At 37.4% G+C, this 27,246-nt stretch overlaps 1 protein-coding gene across 12 annotated transcripts in view; it reads right to left on the minus strand.

Annotated features, from left to right (window-relative positions):
• The window catches only part of Csnk1g3 (casein kinase 1 gamma 3), a 93,504-nt gene that overhangs the window by 60,956 nt on the left and 5,302 nt on the right, over window positions 1-27,246 (minus strand). For 11 of the 12 annotated variants that reach the window (XM_075968645.1, XM_075968651.1, XM_075968649.1 and 8 more), the window contains exon 2: window positions 3,933-4,356. In XM_075968645.1, the coding sequence (XP_075824760.1) occupies window positions 3,933-4,110 (178 nt within the window). In that variant the 5' untranslated portion in view covers window positions 4,111-4,356. Of the gene's footprint in view, window positions 1-3,932; window positions 4,357-14,927; window positions 14,988-27,246 lie in introns of all 12 variants that reach the window. The other variant, XM_075968647.1, reaches the window with a different exon arrangement.

Consider the following 27,246-nt stretch of genomic DNA (forward strand, 5'->3'; position numbering starts at 1 on the left):
AAAAATGTTTTAAATACACAATAGAATCCTATTATTTTGGCTAGCTTTGTTTGAAGTATTTCTTAAGTATCAAAAATAGTTCTAGGGATTCTGAATTGTTGTTTAAACTTGAAATCTATCTACCAACAGTCAAAAAATGCAAATTGTACTGACAACAGATGAAGACAAAAGAAAACAGCAAATAAATTGACCTATCATTTAAAATAAAGATGTTTAAAATGTTGACTTAATTAAATTTAATGCTTACAACTTTGTGTGGTTTTTAATCTCAATCAGTCCTTTTACGAAAAAATAACCTGTAAGAAGAGTTTCCAGCAATGGACAACTCTCTCTCTCCTTGGTGCAACTATGCATGGGACGGGGCTGGGGGTATCTTCGAGTTCTATGTAAAGTTACAACATCAAGGTATCAAAGAGGTATTGGGCAGGTAAAGCATCCTACGAGGTAAGAGACAGCTCTCTATGAAAGGAAGGAAGAAAGGAAGGAAGGAAGGAAGGAAGGAAGGAAGGAAGGAAGGAAGGAAGGAAGGAAGGAAGGAAGGAAGGAAGGAAGGACGAACATCCTTGTTGAAAATTAGTACCTTTCTTGAAAACCACTTACCTATAAAAAGTAAATCTTATAGTCTTTCTTGCTCAAATACCACACACACATACAAATAGAAAATCAAATGTTCAGGATGCTTTATTAATGTGACTTTAATAAAAATACTTTAAGGATCCAAAGCAGGACTGGAGAGATGGCTCAGCAGTTAAGAGCACTGGTTGCTCTTCCACAGTACCTGAGACCAATTGCCAGCACTCATATGGTGGCTCACACCATCTGTAATTTTAGTAAATTTAGTTATAATAACTTTTTTATAAACAAAGAAACCATGGAGGGCTTTGAAAAGAAAGGAATAAACCCCTCAGAGGTCTCTGAGTAAGAAAAATTAAAATGACTAACTTAGCTCTGTATATGTATATGGACATTATATATATATATGGAAAATACTTAGATATCCACAAAACAATGGCACACATAGAAAGAAAAAAATCTATTTATTTGACATATATGGAAACACTTCCTCCTGGAGAGAGGAATGAAGCATGAAGCTCAGGAAGTAAATGATCTAAAGCCTAGAGCTGCAGCTTCCAAACTCACAAGGTCCCTCCCCAAGGTTAAGTTTATGAAAGCAAAAAACAGATGCTCAAAGAAGGGACTCCCTCATCCATGAGTTGTGAGAAGGACATGCTCCCAACCTGTCAAGCTGCCTATGAGTTAGGCAGATCTCTGGAAATGCAACTTTTTCTGAGCTGGCACCCACATAGGGTGGGCTTTTCAGTGATACAGCTGCCTTGGAGTCATACTGGCCTCTCACACAGACTACTAAAATTAACACCAATAAACTCTTGGTTTACCAAATTAGAATTTCATATAATTGTTTCTTTGCAAGAAAAGTCTCAGACTATAAGTTATTATAGTACTCACTTGACTTTTCAAGATATACATATATATAATAATTTAAATGAATATGTAAGTATCATACATACAAACACAACACACTTAGATTCTACATAGGCACTTGATTGGATAAGATTAGAGATCCTAAGCCAGCACATTGTATTTACTTTTGCTCATTCACAGATACACAGAAGGGAATGCTCCACAATATACAGTATAATTTCAATATACAGATCATGGAAACCATGTCTCATATTGTTCTGGTTAAGTTGGCCCACTAAAATTGTTCTATATGAATACATACATATACATAGTGTATATTGTAAGAATAGTTATTTCTAAATTATATAGAAAACTGTAATAAAAACAACCAAAACCTATATTGGTGTGGCAGGTCCTTCTGTCTATGTGTTGCTTTTATTGGTTAATGAATAAGAAACTGCTTTAAGTCTATAGCAGAACAGAGCTAGGCAGAGAAAACTAAACTGAATGCTGGGAGAAAGAAGGTGGAGTCAGAGAGAAATCGTGTAGCCCCCGCCAGAGTACAACTTTACTTTGTAAGCCACAGCCTCATGGCAATACACAGATTAATGGAGATGGTTTAATTTAAGATATAAGTTAGCCAGAAATACACTTAAGCTATTGGCCAAATAGTATTGCAAATAACATGGTTTCTGTGTGATTATGTCAGGGCTGAGCAGCCAGGAACAAACAAGCGGCCTCCTACAACACTATATAGATATTGTATTAGCTTTTTATATTATACTCTAAATTTAATATTTACAATAACCTAGAAAGAGATCCATGAACATTTTTCAGTATATAATCCATGTTAAGAATTAGATGGATAAGCTGGGCGGTGGTGGCGCACGCCTTTAATCCCAGCACTAGGGAGGCAGAGACGGGCGGAACTCTGTGAGTTCGAGACCAGCCTGGTCTACAAGATCTAGTTCCAGGACAGGCTCCAAAACCACAGAGAAACCCTGTCTCGAAAAACCAAAAAAAAAAAAAAAAAAAAAAAAGAATTAGATGGATAATCTCAAACTTTGACAGAAAGTAAATAACCTAGTTTCTCTGACTCCCAAGTAAGAACACTATCTTTAAAAAATAAGCCACAAAATATTTGCCCTTTCACAGATTTTAATCCCTACTAAATGTAACAACTACATTGTTTATAGTTATGTACAAGAATGTCACTAGCTTTTATTAGCTTGCTTCTTCATTTATATTTAATGTTCATTAGCAACACAAAACAAATGAAATAGAAGAGACACTACAAGTTAAGGTGTTTTAAAAAACTAATAAGAAATAGCTCAGTAGAAATACACAAATAATTTTATTTTCAACAAAGAGGGACCCAGTGAAAACTGTGAAGCTATTTTTTCCCCTCAAGTTCATAGTCTTGGTGAGTCAATGAGGAAGTCCTTAATGTACCTAATCACCTTACTACTGATTGCTGTGACACCATGCCACATTCCTTGTTGCTTTTCAATGGAGACAGCTTCTCTACTACACTACGAGTAAGAAGGTTGAATTTCACTTCTAAATCTGTCACTCAACTGCTCTGTGGCATTCAGCAAGTGCCTTCCCTATGGAGTGTCAGGTTCCTGGAGTGGACCGTTAGGAGCGTCAATAAGCACAGCTTTTCCCAAACTATCACAGCATGAGTAGGTAGATAACTCTGAAATCCTTGTTAAAGAAATGATGCTGAACCTTACCTCAGACACAGTAGGGCAAAGGAAAGGGGAGAATGGTGCAGAGAAACTAGCTATTATAACGAGTAAAAGTTAACTTTACATCGTATCTTAACTTGACTTTAAGCCACATATATGACTCTAAAGTGATCAGTTACTAAATGTTTTGAAATATGAAAATGGAACCTAAATATCTCCCAAAAATATACTATACAACAAAAGACTTATTGGAAACTATGGCCTTTGTAAAATTTTATTTACTTATTTTTATGTGTATGAATGTTTTGCCTGCATATACATACACACATACATAATACATACATACACACACGTGTGCACTATGCACTTGAGCCTGATGCTCAAGAAAGTGAGAAGCACAGGATCCCCTTGAACTGGAGTACCAAGTGTTTGTGAGATGCAATGTGGTGCTGGGAATCAAACCCGGGTGCTCTGGAGGAGCAGCAAGTGCTCTAGTACCACTCAGCCAGCTCTCTAGCCCCTGCATGATCTTTTAAATTTACTTTTTCTTGTTTTCTCACATTCTTAAGAAATGAGAATGGTTAATCTCAAACAAATAGACATCTAGATACTAGGAAATTTCGTACAAATGAAAGTACAAGTAAATAAGAAATTTCCAACACCTATATTCTTTATAACCAGTACTTTGAGAAAGCATGGTTCAACTAAAGCCCCCAATGTATACACAAGGAACTTAACACTAAAGCAAGAAAGTAGTCTTACAAGTGTATTTCTTTACAAGTGTATCTTTACATAATGTAACAAACAAAATAGTCTTACCTAATCGTAATTCTCCAAAATTGCCACATCCAATTTTTTTCCCAACTCTAAAGTTAGGTCCAACCATTAAAACTCCAGAGGAAGAAGAGCCAGTTCCTCGAGTGCTGTGTCCTGATCGACCACTGGGTCGTGCCATTCTATCATCTGATTTGTCCTTGTCTTTCTTTTTATTATCCATATCAAGTTTGCGGTACTCCACTTTGAATTCTTTAATCAAGACAAGCACAATGAAATGGGCACTGTAAGAGTAGGCGCATCACTAGGTAAGAGTACCCGATGAGCAGCGTTAGCGTTCAAACTCCAGCCGATAGTCAGTCAGCTGAGGCGTGTTCATCCCATTCGGACAACTGTTCGCAGCTGTCTTCTCAGCAAAGTATGTCTTCAAAATTATCTTCTCAGGGATCGAAGCTGGTTTGATAGAGAGCTGTGACATTAAAAGGAGAAAACTGTCAACAAAGATGACATATATATTTAGGAAAGTGAACGATAAAAGCTTAGGTTACCTGCTGAGGCCCCAGAAATCAAAGCACAGTAGACTCTTAAATGAACCATTAATTTTTATCTATACTTTAATACAACATGTCACAAAAAACAAATTTAACTTTTTTTTTAAAAATTGTGAATCTGAGTGTACATGTGATATACATATATGTGTGTAAATGTTTATATGATCATGAACATATGGGCACACGCATATATGCAAGTATGTATGGAGGCCAGAGGTAGAAATCAGATATTTTATTAGTTTTTGTTGCTATGATAAAACATCATAATCAAAATCAGCTTATAGAAGAGTTTATTTTGGCCACAGTGATAAGGAATGCAAGGCAGCAGGCGGCCCAAGCCAGAGGTTGAGAGATTATATATCTCAACTGCAGTAGCAAGCAGAGAAAACAAATTATAATCAAGGTAAGACTAAAAACTCTGTAAGCGTGCCCCCAGTGACACACTCCCTCCAGCAAGGCTAGACCACCAAAGAATTTTGTAACCTCCCCAAACAAAACCACCAACTGGGGACCAAGTGTTCAAACAATTGTGCCTATGGGAGCCATTCGCATTTAAGTCACCACAGGTGTCTATCTTAATTACCTCTCTCTCTCTCTCTCTCTCTCTCTCTCTCTCTCTCTCTCTCTCTCTCTCTCTCATCTACTTAGTGCGCATGGACTAGCCAGGCTGACAGAACAACAAGCTCCAAGGGTCCCCCTGCCCGTGCCCCTTTCCCCCTTCCCAGTGATAGGGTTATGGAGGCACACGTCATACCCGGCTTCTTAGAGGACCCCACACTTGTGCAAGAGCTACTTTTCCACTTGAGCATCTCCCTATCCCCAACAAACACAAAACTTAAAAATCAGGGATCTGGTTGTTTTAAGACAACAAAGAAGAAAAGGTACTGAGTGTTTCATAAAACAGCATCCACTGATTAGACCAGACATTCCCATTTAAAAGTTACTGTAATAAGAAAAACAAGTACTCAAAGTCTGAGAAATTAATATAGCTATTCTATTTAAAAGCACAAAAACAACACACACATTTTAAAAATTTTAAATCTTAATTATTTTTCTTCACTCTTGTATACTTAATTTTTACTTTTCAAAAGTATGTTTTCATTTTAAAAGTATATTCTCATTTACTCAAATATTTATTATCCTTCATATATATATATATAGGAAAGAGTCACAAAACTGATAGTACAAAAACACAGTCTTTGGATCTCTCAAGGAAGATAATTTTTATGTAACATTCAAACTAAGGCTTTAAAAAAAATAATTTTACAAGGCTAAGAGATGTTGGAGAAGATAGGCATATAAAAGTTTCCTTTAGAGACAGGGGTTTTACTATGTATCACAGGCTGGTTTCAGACTTGCAATTTTCCTGACTCAGACTCCCAACCAAGTTCTAGCATTACATATACCACCATGCCTAGCTACCTGCACTGAGTTTTCCAATATACAGATGAAACCACTAAAGCATTAAAAGGTGCTGGAGAGCCGGGCGGTGGTGGCGCACGCCTTTAATCCCAGCACTCGGGAGGCAGAGGCAGGCGGATCTCTGTGAGTTCGAGACCAGCCTGGTCTACAAGAGCTAGTTCCAGGACAGGCTCCAAAACCACAGAGAAACTCTGACTCAAAAAACAAAAAAAAAAAAAAAAAAAAAAAAAAAAAAAAAAAGGTGCTGGAGACTTTTAAAAGAGCAATCACATACTTCCTTTAAAAATTTAGCTAGCAAATACATGTGAACGCTACAGTTAGTCCGGCAGCTACATTAGATGAACATCTACTTTCGTCCAAGCAATCCAAGCAGGCTTCCACGCCTTGCAATAACAGTGTCAAGCTAGGCTGTGGTGATACATGTCTGAAATGCCCTTACTGGGCTCCATAATAAAATAAGGAAGAACAGAACACCTCAAAACGTATCTTTTAAAAATATCTATAAAATCAACACAATCCCAAAAAACTGGTGAGTCTGTTTTCTAACATAAGACTGCGCCTAAAGTTATTGTAAAAATGCAGAATCTAGAATAATCTCAAACCACAAAAACAAAATTAAATATACAGCACCCAATGCCAAGGCTTACTAGAGAGCTACAGTAATCAAGACAATGTGGAGCTACTACAGAATAGGTAAGTGAAAGAGCAGAGTCCAAAACAGGGCCACACAGATGCCCAGCTGATTTTCCACTAAGACATTAAGTCGATTCAAAAATGACATGGGTCACAACAACTATACATCTGGTGGGGGTGGGGGAGAACCTTGATTCAATCCATGAAAGAATAGTATGTAATGAATCATACCTCTAAACACAAAAAAATGAGAACCATAAAGGAAAATAACTTTGTAAGCTTGTGGTATATAAAGGAAAAATAAGATAAAAAGTTAATAAATAGAGCTGAAGAGAAAAAACAAAAATTATGGAAAATTAGTTCATATATTTATGAATATGCATTAATACACTACAATTAAATAATAAACTATTCTTATGCAAAAAATAAATATATTTTCCACAAGGAATGTTAGCAAATAGCCAATAAATATATGAAGTCTTGATTATCATATTCACCATAGAAATACAAATTAAAAGCATAAAAGTATCATGTCATACTCATAAGTATGGAAAACTTTAAAAGATTACCAGTAGCAATGCTAGCAGAAATTAAGAACAAGCATGTCTGTCCTTAATTTCTGTACAAGCACAATACGGTATGACAAGGAACCAAGTTTGACAGTTTCTTATAAAGGAAAACGTTTATTTATCCTATAACCTATCAATAAAAAATGTATTCAGAAAGATCTATCACCAATTTTTTATTGTAACTTCATTTATAACAACCAAAACTGAATACAATTAAAGTATTCTCAACAAATAAGCAAATTGGCATATTCATATAACAGAATACCATTTGAATCATGAATAGGTTGAAAGACATCAGACACAATGAGTTAAAGTCACAGAAATACTAGAACCAGCAGAATTAAGCTACAGGACTAGAAATCAGAGCCAAGGTTTACCAGGTGAAGGATAGTTCACTAGAAAATAGCATGGAGGAACTTCCTTGTGGAAGCATATATCCTGTACCTTCATTAAGTGTATAGGCAGCTATATACTTGTGAATGAATAAAACTACATTTGAAACCTCTGCATGGTGTTATATGTACATTGTGCCTCAAAATGTGGCTTTTAAAATAATAGTTGGGCTGACTGAATGGATCAGAGGGTAACAGTATAGTGCTCCAACCCCCATAAACTGCCTTCTGACCTACACATAAGTGTGCACACAAATATATATAAGTTAAAATAAATATTAAAAAACAATGCCCAGGGCTGGAGAGATGGCTCAGCGGTTAAGAGCATTGCCTGCTCGTCCAAAGGTCCTGAGTTCAATTCCCAGCAACCACATGGTGGCTCACAACCATCTGTAATCAGCTCTGGTGCCCTCTTCTGGCCTTCAGGCATACACACAGAATATTGTATACTTACTAAATATATTTAAAAAAAAAACAATGCCCATTCACAAATCAAAAATTTAGTAAAATATCTCAAAGTATATTATAGTATCCCCCTTACTACATAAATTTACATAAAATTTACCTTAAAATATAGCTCTTTTAAATAATTAATTAGTTAATTAATTATTTTTTTAAATAATTATTTAATTAAATAATTAATTAAATAGTTAATTAGCTGTTAACTGTTAACTTTCGAAATTTTTAAAACAAAATTCCTTCTCTGCTTTTTTTCCATTTAGAAGAAAGTTATTTTCTTTTAGAAAATTTATGTATTTTTGATATATAGCTTTTCATTTATCTTTAAACAGTGAGCTATCCAAAACCATATTCTACATATAAGAAACCAAATAATCCACAAATGAAGTAAAAATGTTCCATAGATATTTATACATTTCTCACTCCTCAACCTATTTGCCCTTCCCTTCCTCTCAGTTACTGAATGTGCTTCTTTTTGGTAAAGCCTGTGTATGCATAATTGTGTATAGAAATACTTGTAGACTGTTCTGTCTGTGCAAGAGGTGCATAGGAAATCTTCCAAGAACACAAACTGTTCTACAATAGAAATAGAAAGTAACAGAGTATCATTAAATTAAAGAGCTTTTACTCTCTCCTTTCATAGCCTTCCATCCCTTATGAACCCTAGCACAGGGAATTCAGCAACAGGATGGAGGACAGTGAGACCAAGAAACAGCCCTAAATTCATTCCCTACAGAGGAGCCCAGAAAATAGGCCCACACCTGAACCTGGGAAGTCAGGAGAAAAGCAAGAAGCAGTGAATTAGCTCTAAATGAAGCCATTAAAAAATGAACATGTTTTTTAATGCTGGAAATGAGTCCACTCCCAAAACTAAATTTTCTGAATAGATAAAAAAAAGCAATGGAAACTGACTAGGAAATCAATCATTCATGACAAGTAAGGAGGACAAGTCAAAGTTTGACAACAATGACCACTAAGAAACTAACACATCTCCTGTGTTACCTCACTCACTTCAGAGCATTCCCGGAACAATTCATAAACTTGTAATACAGAATTCTTATTTTTAAAACTATTTTTAAGAAATTAAAATAGTTTAAAACTAAGACTTTCGGGTATAGGGGAAGCACGTGTTCCACCAGTTTTAGGACCTGAGTTTGGATTCCCCAGAACCAATGTAAAACCCAGCACAGACACTTACGGGGAGAAGGGTTAACCAGCCTGGTTATGCCAAGGTGAAGAGACCCATCTTGAACGAGGTAGAATGGCAAAGGCAAATGGCAAAGGTGAACCGCTGACTTCCACACAGGCACCATGGCCACACACAAAGAAGCATCATACATACACAAAATCTCCAGGAGAACCAGGCATGGTGGCACATGCCTGTAATCCTAGCACCTAAAAGACTAAGGAGGATTGCCAAATTTCAGGACAGAACCAAATAGTGGTAGAACTTTCTCTATGACAGCAACCATCAAGCAGTATTAGTATTTGACGATACAGTTTCTTTTATGTAACTTTATGATCCCCCAAATTTAATACCATGCTTGGAGCTAGGACAGTTATACATATTATTCATTGATAAATGAAACTTTTTGTTAACAATTCTGGTCAATAAACTTTTTTTTTCTCCTCAGCGGATACTGGAAAAATAACACAAAATTTAACAGTGGTGAGGGGAGAGGACTTCTTACTCTGAAATCCACAATCCCTCACCATCTTTCTGAGGAAAGAATCCATAGTTTTCAAATGATGATACAATCTTTAAAATGTAAAGAACAACTAAAAAGGTTACTTTCATTTTCTCCCTGAACTATTGTTAAACACCTTCTTAGAAACAGGGCTGGGGGTGCAGCTCTTTTAAAGTACTTGCTTTCCACACGCAAAGGCCCTGAGCCCGAACCCTAACACTTGAAAAATAGATATATAAATTTCAGACACAATCTCTTCTAAATACTAAATAATACCAGCAGCTGAAAGTCCAACTATGTTTTTTAAGTATCTAGAACAGTTTCAATAGACACACTTTAAAAGGCCTAATAACTATTTAGGTAAGAAAATGAGGAAGGAATATTACATACTGTTCAGTTTAGCACCCACACAGAGCAAGTTTATTTCTGCATTTTCTGGTAGTCACACAGAAGGCACTTTTGTGACTAGATATGATTCACTGTGTCCCATTAAATACCAGTTGCTTTTAAAAAACAGCTAAAGAAAGAACTGCAGTGTAGTACTGCCCTGTACTGCTGGAGTACTGTAGTGCTGTTACAGTGCTGTAGTACTGTACTGTAGTGATATAATACTGTTCTGCTGTAGTGCTGTAGTACTGTACTGTTGTAATACTGTGGTGTTGTAGTGCTGTACTGTTGTAATACTGTGGTGTTGTAGTGCTGTACTGTTGTAATACTGTTGTGTTGTAGAGTTGTAGTACTGTACTGTTGTAATACTGTGGTGTTGTAGTGTTGTAGTACTGTACTGTAGTGATATAATACTGTTCTGCTGTAGTGCTGTAGTACTGTACTGTTGTAATACTGTGGTGTTGTAGTGCTGTACTGTTGTAATACTGTGGTGTTGTAGTGCTGTACTGTTGTAATACTGTGGTGTTGTAGTGCTGTACTGTTGTAATACTGTGGTGTTGTAGAGCTGTAGTGCTGTACTGTTGTAATACTGTTGTGTTGTAGTGCTGTACTGTTGTAATACTGTTGTGTTGTAGTGCTGTACTGTTGTCATGTTGTAGTGCTGTACTGTTGTAATACTGTGGTGTTGTAGTGCTGTACTGTTGTAATACTGTGGTGTTGTAGTGCTGTACTGTTGTAATACTGTGGTGTTGTAGAGCTGTAGTGCTGTACTGTTGTAATACTGTTGTGTTGTAGTGCTGTACTGTTGTAATACTGTTGTGTTGTAGTGCTGTACTGTTGTAATACTGTTGTGTTGTAGTGCTGTACTGTTGTAATACTGTTGTGTTGTAGTGCTGTACTGTTGTAATACTGTTGTGTTGTAGTGCTGTACTGTTGTAATACTGTTGTGTTGTAGTGCTGTACTGTTGTAATACTGTTGTGTTGTAGTGCTGTACTGTTGTAATACTGTGGTGTTGTAGTGCTGTACTGTTGTAATACTGTTGTGTTGTAGTGCTGTACTGTTGTAATACTGTTGTGTTGTAGTGCTGTACTGTTGTAATACTGTTGTGTTGTAGTGCTGTACTGTTGTAATACTGTTGTGTTGTAGTGCTGTACTGTTGTCATGTTGTAGTGCTGTACTGTTGTAATACTGTGGTGTTGTAGTGCTGTACTGTTGTAATACTGTGGTGTTGTAGTGCTGTACTGTTGTAATACTGTGGTGTTGTAGAGCTGTAGTGCTGTACTGTTGTAATACTGTGGTGTTGTAGTGCTGTACTGTTGTAATACTGTGGTGTTGTAGTGCTGTACTGTTGTCATGTTGTAGTGCTGTACTGTTGTAATACTGTGGTGTTGTAGTGCTGTACTGTTGTAATACTGTGGTGTTGTAGTGCTGTACTGTTGTAATACTGTGGTGTTGTAGAGCTGTAGTGCTGTACTGTTGTAATACTGTTGTGTTGTAGTGCTGTACTGTTGTAATACTGTTGTGTTGTAGTGCTGTACTGTTGTAATACTGTTGTGTTGTAGTGCTGTACTGTTGTCATGTTGTAGTGCTGTACTGTTGTAATACTGTGGTGTTGTAGTGCTGTACTGTTGTAATACTGTTGTGTTGTAGTGCTGTACTGTTGTCATGTTGTAGTGCTGTACTGTTGTAATACTGTGGTGTTGTAGTGCTGTACTGTTGTAATACTGTGGTGTTGTAGTGCTGTACTGTTGTAATACTGTGGTGTTGTAGAGCTGTAGTGCTGTACTGTTGTAATACTGTTGTGTTGTAGTGCTGTACTGTTGTAATACTGTTGTGTTGTAGTGCTGTACTGTTGTCATGTTGTAGTGCTGTACTGTTGTAATACTGTGGTGTTGTAGTGCTGTACTGTTGTAATACTGTGGTGTTGTAGTGCTGTACTGTTGTAATACTGTGGTGTTGTAGAGCTGTAGTGCTGTACTGTTGTAATACTGTTGTGTTGTAGTGCTGTACTGTTGTAATACTGTTGTGTTGTAGTGCTGTACTGTTGTAATACTGTTGTGTTGTAGTGCTGTACTGTTGTAATACTGTTGTGTTGTAGTGCTGTACTGTTGTAATACTGTTGTGTTGTAGTGCTGTACTGTTGTAATACTGTTGTGTTGTAGTGCTGTACTGTTGTAATACTGTTGTGTTGTAGTGCTGTACTGTTGTAATACTGTGGTGTTGTAGTGCTGTACTGTTGTAATACTGTTGTGTTGTAGTGCTGTACTGTTGTAATACTGTTGTGTTGTAGTGCTGTACTGTTGTAATACTGTTGTGTTGTAGTGCTGTACTGTTGTAATACTGTTGTGTTGTAGTGCTGTACTGTTGTCATGTTGTAGTGCTGTACTGTTGTAATACTGTGGTGTTGTAGTGCTGTACTGTTGTAATACTGTGGTGTTGTAGTGCTGTACTGTTGTAATACTGTGGTGTTGTAGAGCTGTAGTGCTGTACTGTTGTAATACTGTTGTGTTGTAGTGCTGTACTGTTGTAATACTGTTGTGTTGTAGTGCTGTACTGTTGTAATACTGTTGTGTTGTAGTGCTGTACTGTTGTCATGTTGTAGTGCTGTACTGTTGTAATACTGTGGTGTTGTAGTGCTGTACTGTTGTAATACTGTGGTGTTGTAGTGCTGTACTGTTGTAATACTGTGGTGTTGTAGAGCTGTAGTGCTGTACTGTTGTAATACTGTTGTGTTGTAGTGCTGTACTGTTGTAATACTGTTGTGTTGTAGTGCTGTACTGTTGTAATACTGTTGTGTTGTAGTGCTGTACTGTTGTAATACTGTTGTGTTGTAGTGCTGTACTGTTGTAATACTGTGGTGTTGTAGTGCTGTACTGTTGTAATACTGTTGTGTTGTAGTGCTGTACTGTTGTAATACTGTTGTGTTGTAGTGCTGTACTGTTGTAATACTGTTGTGTTGTAGTGCTGTACTGTTGTAATACTGTTGTGTTGTAGTGCTGTACTGTTGTAATACTGTGGTGTTGTAGTGCTGTACTGTTGTAATACTGTTGTGTTGTAGTGCTGTACTGTTGTAATACTGTTGTGTTGTAGTGCTGTACTGTTGTAATACTGTTGTGTTGTAGTGCTGTACTGTTGTCATGTTGTAGTGCTGTACTGTTGTAATACTGTTGTGTTGTAGTGCTGTACTGTTGTAATACTGTTGTGTTGTAGTGCTGTACTGTTGTAATACTGTGGTGTTGTACTGTTGTAATACTGTGGTGTTGTAGTGCTGTACTGTTGTAATACTGTGGTGTTGTAGTGCTGTACTGTTGTAATACTGTGGTGTTGTACTGTTGTAATACTGTGGTGTTGTAGTGCTGTACTGTTGTAATACTGTGGTGTTGTAGTGCTGTACTGTTGTAATACTGTAGTGCTGTACTGTTGTAATACTGTAGTGCTGTACTGTTGTCATGCTGTAGTGCTGTACTGTTGTAGTGTTGTAGTGCTGCTATGCTGTAGTTCTCATTATCCTTCCAGATGCAATCAAAAGTGAAACTATGAATGTGTTCAAAGAAACAGTCAACCCAAAAAATACAAAGCAGGGAAGGCCTAAAACCTTCCACAAGGCGATGTGCCTTACCCTCTCTGAGGATTTCATGGAGGTGGGGTGGGAGGATGTGTGGAGGGAATGGGAAGAGAGGAGGGAGTGGGAACTTGGAATGGTATTTTTTAAAAATCTAATAAATTTTTTAAAAAATCAGAAAACATATTTAAAAAAAGAAAACATGACTAACCAGTAGATCCTACAGATAAGGTAGCATAGCTACTGAGCTGTGCTCCAGAAACACCCTGTTCACAATTTTTCACAACACAAAGTATTTATAATGCCCAAGGTTACTGTAATTTTTTAACAGTATTTATAATGCCCAAGGTTACTGTAATTTTTTTTAACAGATGTGTCCCTTTAACTGAAATCTTAATCCTTCTACTAACTAAAATTAGTAAGCATAATTAGCTATGTGAGTGTATATAAATGGTAACAAAATATATGTTAAAAGACAGGGAACTGGTCAAAAGGATGCTTTTAAGTTATCTTAAAGAAGGAACAAATATGAAAATCGTCTTATTTCTATGAACTGCTTCAACTTTGATATAGTGATATTCACTAAAAAAGAGCTTCTCAATTTGGAGAACATTAGCATTACCTGGCTGTAAGCAGACATAAGAAGACTGTATCTGACTGTATTTGACAAGCACTAATAAATCTTCAAAACAGAAAATCAGACTTTCTAATGCATGGTTCAATCATTTAAGACCTTACATACAACCTAGATAAACAGAAAAACAGTCTGAAAATAAATCTGTGTACGTATGTTCTGCCTCATAGGCCAAACAGACACCAATGAGAAATTCTAGATTTTTAAAATAATTTTAAAATATTATACTATCAAAATATTGCTGTAGTAAAAAAAGATTTATTCAATGCATCTCTAATAAACATTATAATTTACAAATAAAAAATTGTAACAAAGTTAATATCAAATTTTATATTCAAAACTTATTTCTGACAGTGTTATTTTCCCACAGGTTTGTTACATGAAATAAAAATATATGTATTTATATAAGCCATACTAAATAGACTCACCAGGTTGTATATATGTGTATTTACGCATATGAATATAAAAATAATCAAGAGATCTCGAAGTTGAAAGGTGTAAAGGGGACACTGGAGGAGTTGGAGGGGGAGGAAAGAGTGAAAATTATGTAAAATATTCATGTATAAAATTCTCAAAAGTAGAAAATTAAAACTATGTACTAATTACAAAACAGTTCATTTGGGGTATTAAACACTTTACTCAGTCTCAATCAAAAAACTGTATTAGAATATGTATCTTCAAGCGTCTCTGAAATTGAAATGAGTGGAGATATTTGCGATGAGACGGCCAGCCACTACATCACCTGATATTAGCAGCCGGTGTCCCAGTTACTGGTGTCTGGCATTACTCCAACTGCAGTTGTCTAAGAAAGGAATAAACACTTATTTTTAAAGTGAAATCATTAGCTGTAATGTCAAAATATGGAAATCAATTTCTTTAATTACATACTACAAAAAAAAGTCTCAAATGACTTAGAATCTATCATCTAAAATTACTTAGCATTTCTGAAACTTGATTTCAATGATGTCCCTATATATTCCTATGAAGATCTAGAACTGTCTAGCCTTTGAAACTGACCACCTAAAAGAAGGAAAAAAGAAAAAAGGACAGGAAAAAAAGGAAGAGAAATCTAAAAGAAAAAAAGAGATTACTAACTAGTTTTTATATTCTCTCAACTGTGGATTAGGTGGAATCCACTAGTCACTCATGAAACTAATTTAGTGGATCTTAAATCGCAGTTATTTAAGATGACACTAATAGAAAAGAAAATGGAGTGCACATATGTAATAAGAAAAGAATCGCATTGTTCTTTGTTGTCATTGTTTGTTTTGTTTTGAGAAAGTCATCTACATAGCCCCAGCTACCCTGTAAGTTACTTGTATAGATCAGGTTGGCCTCAAACTCACAGAGGCCCATTAGTCTCTGCCTCCCAAGTGCTGGATGAAAGGTATGAGCCACTATGCCCAGCCAAAATATCATGTTTAATGAGATTTTCAGTTGTATAAATAAAAAGGGTATGTGGGGGGAGAGATCCATGTCTCCAGCCCCTCACATGTGAGCACTCACACGTCTTTCCTGAGGCCCATCCAGTTCAACAGTTAGGAGAACTGTAAAATACTCCGTCCCTTTAGCATTTACTATATTATATATGGAGAACTGCAGGTCAAACTCATATTCTGATCATTTAAGAATTGTCTTTCCAGGTAAGATGGTGAGCTAGAAGCCATCAGAACCACTGGTTGATTAGTGTGGGAATGAAACAGGAGTATTCGATCACTTCATCAACTACTTCTCTAGTCCCAGAATTGACTTAATCAACACTCCAACAAACCTCCCCTACTACAGAACCCTCTGAATTACAGTAACAACTGGTCTGGCAAGATACATTCAGAAGTACACAGCAGGGACAATAAGGGTAACCTGCTGCTTTCTAATTGGTTTTAAGGTCTCCTCCAGAAGAAAAAACTCATACCTGGTACCATAAACGGCTATGAATCTGCAGCTGCAGAGCTCACAGGCCCCATGATGAATTTATTACTGTTATTCTGCTAAACAGACACAGTATCGAACTGTGCCCTGAATTCGTCTCTCTGCAGCCCTCAAACCTCACCAGGGAAGTTCATCTGTGCAGTAGACAGTGGTAAGCACAAAGCTCCCAACCAATCAGAGTAGAGACTGTGTCAGTAGAGCACTCAGCCACAAACAGGAGAGGAATATCACACTCCTGCTCACGCCCCAAAGGCTGAAGAAAGTGTAAGAACCAGAGGTGAGGAGTGTAAGCATGAAATTGCCTTTGAAACATGACAAAGACCACTGCTCTGGGAACTCAAGGCAGCTGTGTTGGCCTGAATAAGACTGCAAGATCAAGCCAGCCAACATAGCATAGAGGGAGGAGGAGTCTCACAGCCTCCACTTCTAACCAAAGAGTTGCTGCCTACTTATTACTGCTAGGGGAGGGAGTCAGTTTTCTTTAAAGGTGTGGGCCTGGTAGGTGGGCCACACTCCAGTAGATGGCCCCACAGCCAGGAGTATATGAGCAGCACAAATTAGACTTGGTGAGTTATTTAAAAAGAAAGAGGACATGAAATTGGAAGGGAACAAGGAGGTAGATATAGGGGAGTCAAGCAGAAGGATTGGTGTGACTATTATCTGTTCTTCCATGACCTACAACTTTTCAAACATGCCTTTTATATTCATTGAAAATTATTTTCTCCTGTTCATCAGCAAAGTCAAAAACATCTGATTCACAATAATTATGTTTATCAGGTCAGTGCAAATACAGAATAATCAAGCACTGGACCACTATTCCTAGGAAAAATGCATTTAGGGTTTTGTTCAGACTCTTCCTTAAGTCACACAAGTTCAATAAACCAATCAAATCAATATACAAACTTATTTCATGTATATTTCTGTTTTGAAACACTTTACAACATTATATCTATACCTGCACCTGAACTAAGTACTTATCCTCCCCACAACACACCAGTTTTCTTTTGCTTGGGAACACTATTCAGCTCTTCAGTAGTAGGTCTGGGGTCATTTTAAACAAAATCACGAAAGGAAAAGGGAAAGGAAAGGACTCATTATGAAAAGCAAAACCAGGAGACTGAGTAGCCTTATTTAACCTCAGCTTGGCACACACACTGACTAGATCAAAGTTTTTCCTACCTTCTGTATGTGTCTGCTTGTGACTCACTGAAATAGCAGCAGGAGCGTTCATTTTCAGGTCACAAATAAAGGTTAGCCATCAGGAAAATTTGCAACTATAGAATCCTCAAATATTCGAAAGACAGTAAAAATCTCCTCTAATTGATGAAAACTGCCTCATTGAAAGTATTGCACCATGTTCTGGGAAGATGGTTCAGTCACACAAGCAAGGAGTTGGGTTCAGATCGCCAGCACGCAAATTAAAAGCTATATGTTTGCATCTGTAATCCTAGGCTGAGGTTGGATCTTAAACTGGAGATCAACCTGAGCAACACAGGGAGAGAAACCTTGGCTTAAAAAAAAGAAAAAATATTCCAGAGCTTGAGAGAGAGCTAATTAGGACAGTGCTTTCTATGTAAACACAGGAATAAAAGTTTAAGCCCCAGTATCTTCTTTGAGCTACAACCGTCTTTGAACTAAAACCAGAAACTATAACATGCACCTGTAATGCCAGCACTAGGAAGGCAGGCACAGCTTGCCTAGGCAGGGCTTGCTAGCCATCCATTCTAGCCAAATCCTGAGACCCAGCTTCAGTGAGAGACACTCAAAAAACAAATAGAGGACAATTAAGAAAGACACCAGATGACAATCTCTGGCCTACACAGACACACAGACACAGACACACACACACACACACACACACACACACTTACTTTCATCTACTAAATGGATTTAAAAGGATAAGGAATGAGAATTAAATACCACCAATATGTGACTCCTGGTGAATATAATGGAACTAAACAAGGATGAGGAATGACTGTTAAGATCATAAGAAGAATGATCACATCTTTCCAAAAGAAGCAAAACATCTGCAGCTGAATCCGATCAAGCCTCTGCATTTCACTGTCCATGTTAAGGAAGCATAGAGTACAATGCTTTGCTCTTCTATTTAGTATAGAGATACCCCAATTTCTTTTAATCTGATGTCCTCAAAAGCAAAAGTCATGCTACTCAACATTTCTTCCCAATAACAGCACACATTAAAAACTGCTTAAAAGAATAACCAACGATCAATGAAAATGTTCTCAGAAATTTGGGAGTAATAATTCATATAGCCATTTTTATGAAAAAAAGGATGGAACAATGATTATAAAGCTGTAAGGCATTTACAGTTCAAGAAATGCAATATCCAAAAAAAATGCAGTATCACATGGATCAAAAGTCTTTAATAGTGTAATTTTTGACTCTCCAAAATCCTACAATCCAAAAAGGGAAAAAAAGCTGAGCTAGAAGTCTGGTCTAAAAATCCCAGCAACACGACAGGATGAATAGAAGGGTTACAAGTTCAAGGATATATGGTTTACTTAGTTAATGAGCCCCTGCCTCACAATACAAGGAAAAAGAGGGTAAGAGCACTGGCTTACATGTACACTGCCCCATATCCAATCCCCAGCACTTAAAAACCACCACTGAAGATAACAACATACATGCACTACCTTATTTAAACAATAAAAGCTCTTAGATGTTAGTTTCTTTTAAATAATTCTTTTTTTTTTTTTTTAGTTTTTTTCGAGACAGGGTTTCTCTGTAGCTTTGGAGCCTGTCCTGGCACTAGCTCTTCTTGTAGACCAGGCTGGCCTCGAACTCACAGAGATCCGCCTGCCTCTGCCTCCCGAGTGCTGGGATTAACGGCGTGCGCCACCACCGCCCGGCTAAATAATTCTAAAAGCTTACTCTAGAAATAAAACTTTAAAAGTAATAGCTGAAGGGCTAGGAAAATGGCTCAGTTAAGTAAGACTGCTTGTTGCACAAGCACAAGGACTTGAGTTTGAATCCCCGAGACCCACATAAAAAGCTGGTGTGAGTCCATGGGCCCGTAACTCCAGTCAGTGCTGTGGGAGGCACAGACAGGAGAGTTTCAGGTTCAGAAGATGACAGGACCGACCCACCCATGTGTGCATAAGTGCATGTTCGCACACTCACATCATCTTTCAAATTGATCTTCCCAATAAAAAGATGGAACAACCCATTTATCCAATAAATTCACAGCCATTAGAGGCCTACTATTGGCCAAACAGAAATGAAGAAATCAAATAAGACAGTTTTTGACATGGAATGTTTAAACGGGCAGTAATATAAAGTATACTATGTACTAAAACAAAAGTACAGTGCTTTCTCAATACATGCCAAGTGTAGAGAACCACACTGTAAGCTCTGGGTCTTGTCATTTAAGTACAGAAGCTGGCTATCTACGAGGTTCAACATGCTCACGCTGAATGTGCACCTCAAGAGCCTGGTATCTTAGAAAACTCAGAAGCACAGGTAACAAGCACATGACAGCAGTGCTCACTGGTCCACACCCTTCCAGATGAAAAGACAGCAAGAGCACATACACAGAACACCGTATCTCACAATCAGTGTCATTCCCCTACGGCAAGTTCCTACAAGACTAAAATCCAGATTTGTTTCTGACCTTTATAGCAAGAGAGAGAGATACATAATGCCACAATTTTAAGTTCCTTAAGGACCATTTTAAGAGATGAATGAGATTACAAAGAAAAGAAGAGAAGGGAAAAAGAAAGCTAACAGAGAAGATAAGAATTAGAAAGTAAAGGGAAAGGGGCGTCAATACAGGTATAAAGATATTTACAACAGTGACTTAGAAACAAATCAAGGAGTTCAAGGAAACTAAAACAGACATTACAGCCACACCCTTGACTCTGTCATTAAGGAGGTTTGAGGCAGAGTCAAAATGTATAAAAAGAGGGTTTCCTGTAAGTGCTCTGACATGACGTTATCATGTGCAAAACCCTTGATATAGTCCTGGAGACCAGAGAGCAACTGAATACCCAGCTAAGCCCAGACTTCTTCAATGGTTCCATACTGAGCATCCTAACCAACACTATGCATCTGGGACCTCCATCAGGCCCAAGATCCAGGGTTAGCTACTCAGTAAGGAAAGGACTAAAGAAAGCAGGAAAAAAGCAGTGAGGGGAGGGACTTTCAATAACTGTTAAAGGAACTAATGCAAATTAAAATAAAGTCCTTTTGATGATCATAAACTTACAAGAAAGAAAGTAAAAAATATTAACTAGCACCTACTGAAACTGTCCAGGGAAGTAATATACATACATTCCTATTAAGTAGTTTCTGTTAAGAAGCAGATGCAAACCCATCCACAACCACACAGCTTCTGTCAAAGTTTCTGCAGCCCCCTTTTTTAGTTTTCAGAAAGTCTCAGGACTTTCGACAGGTGGTATAATGTCTGCACACACCCCAGTAAGGACTGGACAACACACTGAATAAGAAAAGAAAACCACACATTTGCCAAATCTATAATGAAACCTACAAATACATAAAATAAAGAAGTAAGGGTCTAGGGATATACGTCAACTGGTGGATTGCTTGCCTACCATGCACAAAACCCTGGATTGACTCCCCAACACTGAAAAAAAATCTAAAGGACCAGCAAGACTGTTCATCATATAATGGACCTTGTCATGAAGAAATGGCAACCTGAACTCCAGACTCACACAAAAGCTAGAAGGACAGAACTAACTCTAGAGTTATCCTCTGGCTTCCAAACACATGTCATAACACATGCACACATGTACACACATGCACACACACCATATACATAGCTTAGAATTTTAAGAATACTAATGCTAACATCTCAGAGCAGATTTTGCATTTTTAAAACAAGTCAATTCATGCCAAAAATAAAAAAAAAATATATTTTAGAACCTTTTGCATAGTAAAATTATTAATAACAAACAGCAATCCTGTGAAGCAGTGTTCGTTACTCCTTATTACATGTTGATTTTATTATGGTACTGTGATATTTTACCAAATTAAAAATAATCTCCAAAAGTCATTCATAACGTTCACATAACATGTTCTCCAAATCCCATGTATAGATTATTAAAGCTCTCCACCACAAATTCTTTTTTTTTTTTAATTTTGAGACAGGGTTTCTCCGTAGCTTTTTGGTTCCTGTCCTGGAACTAGCTCTTGTAGACCAGGCTGGCCTCAAACTCACAGAGATCCGCCTGCCTCTGCCTCCCGAATGCTAGGATTAAAGGCGTGCGCCACCACCGCCTGGCTACCACCACAAATTCTTAAATATCAGAGTAGTTTTTAGAAATCTAATCCTTACAATGTGTGGAATAATGGCAAAAACTTGCCACCATGCAGAGTGTGTTGGAACTGAACTGAATTCATAATAAAAATAGCTTGCTCCCTTGCCAGGCAGTGACGGTGTACACCTTTAACCCAAGCACACAGGAGGCAGAGGCAAGTGGACCTCTGAGTTTGAGGCCAGTCTGGTCTACATACTGAGTTCCAGGACAGCCAGGGCTACACAAAGAAGCCCTGCTGTCCTCCCCCCCCACACACACACAACATAAATAAATAAATAAATAAATAAATAAATAAATAAATAAATAATAGAAGGCTTGCTTCCATTCTGTCAGACCAAAAGAGCTGAAAACGAGTAAGGTTACTCCTGAGCCAAAGTTAGCATCAAACGAGACAAAAAAGGACCTCAAGTAGTCATCAATGACAAAATGATCCTATACACATCTATTATTATCATAGTGTATTAATGTATATACATATACTAACTATACTCAATACAGACAATATAGTATGAATATATTATTACTGAGATAAAAATATTTCTGCTGAGGAAAACTCCAGAGGTACTTGTTAGCCCTGATACAAAAGAGGAGGAGGAAGTAGAGTCTACTATGTGTCCACTTAAGTCTCTTCTGTCCCCATGGAGACTCCTGTCATCTTGGCACTTAGCAGCTAAGAAAGGAAATTCAAGGGTTTGTGGTCTGGGTTATAAACCAGGACTCTGTCTCAAAACCTTAAAAAAAGAAAGAAAGAAAAAGAAAAGAAAAAAAACAACCCAATGATTTTGTAAATATGATTAATATAACATAAAATGAGTTAACTTTTAATCAGCAAGCATTCTTTAAAGATAATTTTAGAGATGTGTTTTTATTCCTTAATTCTTAATATTTCCAAGAGTACTCCCTAGTTGCTGCTCTAATTTCTTCTTGATAAATTTTCCTTTTAAAAAGCTTTACAGGATATCCTAAATGTTCTAGCTTTGATGCTATTCTTATCAAAAATTACTAATGTGAAATAAATATGCCTCACCAAGGAAGCTGGGTTCAATGCTATGAGAAGTCACTTTCTGAATCTGATCCTCTGATAATAGCTGGGTCTATGTGTGTGTTTGTTATTTATTTTGATCTCATTCTCTAGACCAGGTTGGCTGCAAACTCAGGGCAATCCACCTGAATTGGCTTCGGGCACACTGGGACAATAGCTTCATGAACCACCATGCCCTTCCCACACATTTCTTTTACCATTTCCATACCTCATCCCCAATTAAAATGACAGCATGAAGGCAATGATTTTTAGTGGTAAAAGTGTCTATAAGGAAAGGAAGAAATCAGTTCTTTTCAACCTTGCAGCCAACTAGAATAGCCTAAAGAAATCTAAAAGATGCCAATGCTCTGTCTCAATCACCACATTCAAATATAAATTAGTTGGGTAACATCCTAAGAAAATGTTAACAGGGATTTGGGCTGTTTTCCAGGGCCCTTTCTCTCCACTCTTCTACTAACGAAGTGTTAACACTCTCAGGTCTACAAACACAGTCTTATAAATATACTTTTCTTCTCTTACAACAGGAAAAAATATATAGAATAAGATCATTTTTACTTATTTGACTTTTGGTGGATTTTGTTTTGCTTTTTGATTTTTTGAGACAGTGTTTCTCTGTGTAACAGTCCTGGCTGTCCTGGAAACCTCTTTATAGACCAGAAAGGCTTTAAACTCACAGAGATCTACCTGCCTCTCCCAAGTGCTGAGATTAAAGGTGTGCATCACTATTGCCCAATACTGATTTTCTCATCCTAAATACTCATAAATTATTTGTCTGCTCTTCAAAAATAATAAAAACAAAACAAAAAACTTTCACAAGGACAGTATTAAGATAATTAGCAAAGCATACAATACATATTCCATTTAATCAACTAACTTTCAACAGATCAGAAAATATATCAAAGAATGACTTTTTAAACTGGTGACATTTTAATACCTTATCAGCAATAAGCATTTATAGACCATCAGTTATATAAAGATATTTTAGCCACAATATATCTTGACATTCACATACTAAAAATGAACTCAGAAAATAATCTACCATTTGATTGAATGAAAATTGGTATCACAAGATTCCACGTCTTGAAGAATTAGATTTAGGAAGTATCGTGGGTGGTATTATTACTTTCAGATCCCAGGAATGAATACAAAATAATGCTTTATAAACCTTTGCACCAACAAATGCCACCTATCCAATACTAATGCCTGTAGTTACACCTGCACATTGGTGCCAGGCAATCCCTGATTACAATTTCATTATAAGGACTCACGGTCATATGTCTGCACAGCTTAAGCCATACATAAGACGAACGGGACAAGATGAATGTTCTCTCTTCTCCACTACTTTACCAAACATATTCGCCTACCATATGAAGGTGCAATACTCACTGGTAGAGTAAGTATTTCAAAGAAATAGAAAATAAACATGACACAGACTGGGTATAAGGGGAAAAAAGCATTTTCACTTCCCTTTTCACAAAGGAAATTCTGAACACAATTTTAGCTCTAAATATATCACATTCTAATACATTGTCTAGTACTCTTACAAAAACAAATCTAAAAAATATACAACACAATCATTTCAAAATACTGTGTATGAAACATATTACTTCTAGAACATACATTTCTATGAAAAAGGTGTCACATGGCCAATTTTAACTTAAAACTTCAGAGGTCTATGGAGATGGCTGCAATAGCATGAGGACCTGAGATCAGATACCCAGCCCTATGTAAAACTGCTGGTCATGGCAGCAGTGCGAACCTGTGATCCCAGTATGGGGTGGTGGTGGAGGGAATGTAACATAGATAGGTAGATCCCAGGGGATCCTAACGGAAATAGAAAGCTCCAGATCTAGTAACAGACATTACCTCAAAATATATGGGGCTGGAGAGAGGGCTGGCTCAGCATTTAAGAGCACTGGCTGCTCTTTCAGAGGACCCAGGTTCAATTCCCAGCACCCACAGGGCAGCTCACAATTGTCTGTAACTCCAGTTCAGCGGATCTGACACCCTCTCAAAGACAAAACGCCAACGCACGTTTTAAAAATATTTAAATAAAGTAGTTTCTCAAAAAAAAAAAAAAAGCCAGGTCAGGTGGTGGCGCACGCCTTTAGTCGCAGCACTTGGGAGGCACAGGCAAGCAGATCTCAGTGAGTTGGAGGCCAGCCTGGTCTAGCTTGATCTACAAAGTGAACTACAGGACAGCCAGGACTGTTTCACAGAGAAACCTGTCTCGAGAAACCTGTCTCAAGAAACCAAAAATGAAAAATGGTGAAGAGAGAGGAGGGTACCTGAAATTAAACTCTGGCCTCTACAAACACACTCACAAGCAAATGCACTCATGCACACATGAACACATACATACACATACACTCGTGCACACACACTCATACACAACTCAAAACTTTTAAGATGTATCCAATTTTAAGAATCAAAAAAAATATGTGTCAATATATTCAAGGAACATTTATTTTGTGGTATTACATAATGGTAATAAAATTATGTGTAAAAATTCTAAGCTGGCAGAAAACATTCCTTACTAGAAATCTATTCTCTTTACTCAAAAAAGGATATATGAATGCATGTACATGTATATACACACATATACATACATTTACATACACATGTACATACATATGTACACTGGATGAAGAAATACACAGACATAATGGAAAATTCAAATACAGAAATATACTAAAAGAAGAAAAGTAAAAATAATTCTAAATGTCAGTTTATAAATAACTTCCATTAACATATTCTTTTGGGAAATAAATGGTGAATATATTTACATACACACATACATATCTATGCCTTTCTTTAATATACAATGAAGAAAGGAAAAGTCTAATACAACTTTCTTCAAAATGAAAATATGTAAGCGGTTAGTTATATCCTCATTCTGCTTCCCATTTTCACCGAAACAGGTCAAGCTTGAGATTATTCAGTGAGTGTACGACGCACAGGTATACACTCGTGTTCATTACTGCTGCTTATTTGAAGGGAAATTTTTTTAAAAGTCTGTTATTTAGAAAAAAAGCACTCGGCTGCCTGCCTCCAAAGACTGAGAACACAGCACCTGTCCTAGAAAGGCTCGACTGACTCACCAGCACTGCAGACAGGACTCCTCTGAGGCCTCCCACCTGTCGGTCAGAAGGGGATGACACTAGTAATTTGGAGATGAGAGTTCTACTAATCAAGCGCATGACATCAATATTTCACTCAACCTTCCCATGACTCACTAATTTTAAAACTGTGATTCTCCCACGCCTCCCCTCCCACCCCCCACTGATTCTCCTGTTCTCAAATTTGGTAAGAAACCACCCTTTCTTCTTGTCATTGAGACTCCACAACTTCAAGTTTGTCTGACTTTCTTGTTTCATTTTGTTTCCACAGAGCACTTACTCTCCACTTGGGGTGAGGAACAAAGGAGTCTACTGAGATCAAAGGTGTAGGCAGTATTTTGAACAAGGACCAGAGGGCAGTAATTTGGTAAATAATTAAATAAATGTATTCATGGTTTTTTTTTTAATTTGAAATCAGAATAGCTTCAACAGTGCCATGTAAAGCATAAGATCTTACTACTTGGATAACCTCTTTTAGCGCGTCAAGTTAGCCAGTTTAAAACTAGCAATATTTTTAGTACTGAAGAATATTCAGCCCAGAGTACATTTAGGACAGCAACATGGGACGTTTTCATCCATTGCATCTGTACTACGCTGTGGAGTTCAAAGTGTATTGACATGCATTATTTATTTCAGTCTCAAAACAAGTAGTAATGGTCACTATTGATTGTATCTCTAATATTAATTTCCCTCTCACGCTATTTTCAAAATATTCTCTCGCCCCTGTGTAACTGCAGAGCAAGGGGTATATCCTGACCAGTAGAAACCAAACGTAACTCTATTTCATTGTTCTAACTGGATAAAACAGGTGCACCATTAATTCTGATCAATAAAATATGAAGAAAAAATACACTGGTGGGCCAGTGCTAAGGTTTTTCTCATTTGGGAAGGAGTGACAAGATGAAAGAGGGCAGGCAAGCAAGCTCCACCCCCTCCTCTGCCGATGCAAGTCTATAATGTGATCTGAGAGCAGTCTAAGGATGTATTGAGAGCACAGATAGGAGCCAGCAAAGTCACAGAAAGGCAAACAACAAGACTCAGCCTTGGGCCTTCCCAATTCAAGTTGCACACAGCTGCGCATTGCATTTCAGCCTTCTGAAGCAGTGCATCCCACATAAGCAGCATATCCCTGTATCTTTCTCAAGCTGGACCTTTTTATTTTTTAACTGCAAATTCTCCTTTTCAACTTGAGCTAAGTTAGGCAGGTCAGCATAGCAATCTTCAGCCATCAAACCAGCACGCTTTGCACCACATTCAAGTGCTCCTGATACATATCAAGGGAGTGTTATTTCTACTTTCTAAGAACAACCTCGCCTACCAATTCACCCTACCAGTATCTACTCAACTTGAAGAGCTACTGAAATGGTAAGGCTCTACTCCAATGCTGATACTGCAAAAAACCTGAAAAATAGCATAGGAAATCTGACCAAGTGTAGTCTGCACTACTTTATGCAATCACATGACTAGATATTTAAACAATGCATTCTGAGAAATGACCTCTGGTAGGGTCAGAAAAACCAGAATTTCCTTTGTGTCTTGGAAGAAGATGCAGTCAGGCAAAGTGGCTCAAGCCTATAATCCTAGCACTTGGGAAGGTGACAGACAGGACGATTTGAAGTTCAAGATCAACCTGAGCTACATATTCCAGGCTAACCTGCACTACAGAGTGAAATC

This window comes from Microtus pennsylvanicus, chromosome 4, assembly GCF_037038515.1.
Source record: "Microtus pennsylvanicus isolate mMicPen1 chromosome 4, mMicPen1.hap1, whole genome shotgun sequence".
NCBI classification, from domain to species: Eukaryota; Metazoa; Chordata; class Mammalia; order Rodentia; family Cricetidae; genus Microtus; species Microtus pennsylvanicus.